At 38.5% G+C, this 4,583-nt stretch overlaps 1 protein-coding gene across 1 annotated transcript; it reads left to right on the forward strand.

Moving 5' to 3' along the window:
- The first annotated feature begins 396 nt into the window (after positions 1-396).
- On the forward strand, positions 397-3,575 carry LOC108578202. Its single transcript, XM_017941484.1, has 7 exons — positions 397-493; positions 587-827; positions 923-1,039; positions 1,122-1,212; positions 3,024-3,169; positions 3,317-3,449; positions 3,522-3,575. The coding sequence occupies exons 1-7, from the start codon at positions 397-399 to the stop codon at positions 3,573-3,575; spliced, it is 879 nt and encodes a 292-aa protein (XP_017796973.1).
- Positions 3,576-4,583: the final 1,008 nt, after the last annotated feature.

Below are 4,583 nucleotides of genomic sequence, written 5' to 3' on the forward strand. Positions count from 1 at the left end.
TAAGGCAAGGGGTTAAGAATGTTCTCTGAGTGAATATATCCTTAGCAATTTGACTACTTCATCGACTAATATAAGAAATAATAAGTCAAATATTTTGGAAGATTTATACAAGCTATTTATAGGTTTTCGTGTACTTCACCACCAAGATTAATTTGCGTCTGCTTATCGACACGATCCCGGTCATAACAGTCTGCCTGATAATATTACTGAAGTATGGAACAGTATGGGTGAAAAACGATGCGGTAAGTCGACAAGGATCTGAGAAAATTACCCAGAAAAATCGATGCTTTAATTGGAGACAGAGCTTACGTGGTCATTTCTTAAAATTTCAACTATATAAACAAAAAATTGATGTCTATTATCACTTCATCACAGTATATCCAGGCATACGAACACATGAAGATCGATTGGTGCATGTTGAAAGATGCTGAAGAGATCAACGCCTTAAACCGAGTGTATTCGAGCGCATCCCATTGCAATTGGCTTTTGTTTGGTAAGCAAAACGTTGATATTAATAATTTATTTTATACCTATTCTAGGAGCAAGACATTTAACCCTAAGATCTTCGGTTTTTCCATTATTCCAGTGTTCTCATATTTACTGACCTCTTCTATCTTACTCTCGCAAACTCTTGTACCTCTAACCGATGTCAATGCTAATGACTTACTCGTTCGAGCCGAATATTTTGTCGATTACGAAGATTACTTTTATCTAATCACGACCCACACGGTTGTAGAAAATTTGTGTGCTTTTGGTATGCAAATTAGTAGCGATATTTTGAATACCATAATTATGATGCACATCAGTGGAATGTTCGAGGTAACTGGGTAAGTGTACAATAAATATAAGGATTTGATAATATCGGTAGATTTTTATAATTAATTGTGACTTGGAAATTTCTGTGCATTCTTCCCTACATAAGGATTGTTGTCGAGCATCTGTTCGACAAATGCAAAAGTGCTGACGGGAATATCGACGAAAATTTGATTTACTACAAACGTCTGCTGCGTATTGTGAATATGCATCGAAGAAATCTAAAGTTAGTGTTAGTTAACTAATGCTTGTGTCTATAGATTATCAAAAGAAGATATCACGCGATTATACGGATTCTTTTTTTCAAGACTTTTCAAGATATTTGAAGACTGCATGCACAGCAGTGGCGTGTTCCAAATATGTCTCGTAACCGTTAGTATAACTACCATAATGTTGAAAGTAAGTTGAATATTAAACAACATTGTTGATTCTAAAAGCCTCTTTGAATTAAGTCTAAATGGTAAAGCAGTTACTTTTCTATCGCAACAATTCATTATTTAACATTATGACACAGTTTTGTAAGGATTATGTGTTGTTGCCGTTATGCACCGTTGAGCAGTCGCCAGCGACTAGATCCTTGGCAACCACTGGGTTTAAGAGAATACTTATATGAGCTTGTATGCACTTGGTGTCTGCTACCAGGAAAACAGGAGCGACGCACGGGCGACTCGCTTGTCGCGGCGACAAATGAAGTGCGTTAAATCAAATGCACGCGTTCACACGACAAACAACTTCCTTGCAGACCATATATAACAATGGATTTCGATACAGAAAAATTTGTTCTAGACATTCAATCTCGAATGGCCATTTTGGATTTATCTTCCAATAACTATGCCAATCGAGAAATTGCAGAATCCCAATAGGAAGTAGTAAATACATTTGCAACTAAAAGAATGTTCACCGAATATTCCTTTCGTACGGCGCTCTTACAACAAGGGGTGTACCCAATATTGCATTTCTTTCCTTCTTTTTAAAGGAAACTTCATAATTATAACAATCTCCTCGACATCCAATCGGTTCTCCTGTCCCCATAATACTGACAACTTTCGGATCGTAGAGTTTGGTCTCCTGGTTTTTGATATTCCGTCGATCAAGTCACCTGTGACTGGTCGACAGTGCCTAACGGTTCTTAATATCTGATATTGCGAAGTTCACGAGTGTAAGACAATCCGTTTTGAGCCCTTCAAGGGAGTCATTTAAGACCAGGCCCACCTCCGATGTGTGAGTATAACTTACCCCCTGGGAATTCTTCGTGGATTGATTCGCGCAGCGTCCTCGCTCTTTACAAGAAACCGGAGACCACGCGAGCACAACCTTAAAGATAATACATACATTTCCGAAAATATAGAAGAGTTCAAGTAATTTTGTTCCCACCCTATTGCAGGCTCAGGTTGATTCCGACAAAGTTCTGTTTAAAAGTTCAATTGCTTTTGCCTGGAGTTCATAGACGTTCTACCGGAAAGTTCAAAATGTTCTGGTTTAAAGTCCAAACATGATGTGTCCAGGGGTGTAACTCCTTTCGTCCTTGTTGGAAAAACTCTGCCTCCATCGTCCGAAAAACCTCCCTCCAAGTAGTATCTTGGAGAGAAGCGCAGAATAGTGAAATCTAGGATTGTCCAATTAAAAACTGGCGTGGTTTCCCGATTACTCAACGCCTACAGGCCAATTATTTCGTCCGGTCAACCAGACCTGGAGGACGTATTACAAAAAGTACCTTGTTCGGGAAACCGGCACATAAATCCTAGGTCCTTCTTTTCACAGTGGGCTTGCGATAAGTCAATTGCGGTTGAGAGTGACCTGTCTGGGCAATCTTTTGTTGTTATCTTTCAGACAGACGCAAGTTCTTTACAAAATTCACAATCCTAGGCAAACAAATTGATTTTCTCAAAAACGGCACTGTTCTGTGACTTTACAAACGACTTTAACAAACATTTAAATATTTGCAGTCAACTTTAAAATGAAGCGTAATCAAGTGAGTCAAGTGTATTTGGACCAAACCGATAGACGTGTGATCCAAGAGTATTTGAACTGGAGCGATGAAAGTGTGAGAGGAGTGTGTTTGACCAGAGTGCGTGAGATTATAGAATGTATGGTACAGGTGCAATGATAAATGGTTATGAAAAAAGCACATTATTGCCTCATCCTGTGTCACATTTTTTCGTAACCTAACATTCCTTCAATAAGAACGTCTTTTTTCTTTCTTTTCTTAGGCGCTCGAGATGATGTCGCCGACAGGAAATTTGCAAAATAAATTTTTTACAGTCGTGTTCATAGTTTCGTACTACATACTTCTGTACATTGATATGATACCTGGTGAAAAAATTATTCAGAGCAGCGAGGTTCTATTCTTCAAAGCGTAAGTTCTTTCAAATTAACAAACTAAATTACCCAATAACAGAACTTTCATTGTATGAATCACTTTCAATTTGCATGTCGAAAAAAGAAGAAGTTCTGACATAACAATTTTATCAATGTCTTGTTTCTCTATTCTTGTAACATTTAGCTATTGTGCAAAATGGTACACAACCTCGGTAAAATCCCAGAAAATGCTACTATTCCTCATGCACAGATTCATGGAACCGTGCAGGCTACAACTGAAAAACGTATTGGCCATGGGCAACGAGATGTATGTTGTTGTAAGTGTTTCCATAATGATCAAGATCATAACCATGCACAAATCATCCATAACACAAATACTTTAATCCAAGCTGGTGCAGACGAGTTTCTCCTACTTCATGGTTCTCTACTCGTTACAAGAATAATCGAACGACGTGTGAACTCTGTCGTTCGGCCGAATTCGCGCAAATATCGTCGCAAACAGAACGGTGAAGTATAGTAGTACATCGATACCGTGGACCAATTAAACTAACGGGGATATTGCGTAACTGTAATTACGTCCTAATTGTACATGTTCTGCTCCGATACCATAGGATTTTGTCACGCACCGTGTTGTATTTCGTAACCACAATGCTTGTTGCGTTCGCGGTGACGCGATCATCGTGTGTGTCGCGTGTGCCTCACTATGCGCACGATTCCGCGCTGCTGGACCAAGACGTTGTTACGGGGATTTGCAAGCACCATTTTAATTGACACATATTAAATGACTCATAATAGTGAAGCATGTATTAATGATTTATTTGCTCGCTTTGTGTATGGCCGATACAGTTCATGAATGCCGTTCATCGCTGGTAAAGTTACTAGTACTTTTATACGTTCGAGAGTTTGTGTTTCGTGAATTTTGTGGGACGGAAGAGGAAGTTTCTTAAGATGTTCTCACAGATTTAATGTTCATAATTAAGTTCCAGAAGTCTAATTATAACTTTCAACTTTTGGAAAGGGATGTGTATTTTTCATGACATTGTGGAAATTTCAATTTTGTTCTTCCTCAACGATTTGTGGTATAATTCAGAGTTATGTTGATCGTTATAGTTAAACTATTTCAATTTTTCTTTTCTTCAGCAAACGAAAGCATTTATCACATTTCATACTAGTGTGTGTTTTTACATTTTTTCCCAGCCATTTATCTTGCAAAGTTTGAATATTATTACAGTAGAGAACAATAACTGCGTCCCAAAGAGCGCTTCTGTCTTGCACACCTTTAAAGTTCTCGCACGCGTCGCCCCCGGAACTTGAATTGCCAACTGCGCTCCCGTCGAGTGGCTAACAAGACGACACAAGTGACACAAGCGGCATAAACTCTTCCTGTGTCACAAAATTGTAAAAAATCTATCGCGAGAAATAACTGACGTGAACAAATATACATATGTTAC

This window comes from Habropoda laboriosa, unplaced genomic scaffold (genome assembly GCF_001263275.1).
Source record: "Habropoda laboriosa isolate 0110345459 unplaced genomic scaffold, ASM126327v1 scaffold1554, whole genome shotgun sequence".
Lineage (NCBI taxonomy): Eukaryota > Metazoa > Arthropoda > Insecta > Hymenoptera > Apidae > Habropoda > Habropoda laboriosa.

Coding starts and splice junctions, on each gene's coding strand:
- LOC108578202 (XM_017941484.1), top strand. CDS start 397: ATGAAGATCGATTGGTGCATGTTGAAAGATGCTGAAGAGATCAACGCC. Junction 1,040..1,121: donor ATGCATCGAAGAAATCTAAA/GTTAGTGTTAGT, acceptor CTTTTTTTCAAG/ACTTTTCAAGATATTTGAAG. Junction 3,450..3,521: donor GCAACGAGATGTATGTTGTT/GTAAGTGTTTCC, acceptor CTTTAATCCAAG/CTGGTGCAGACGAGTTTCTC.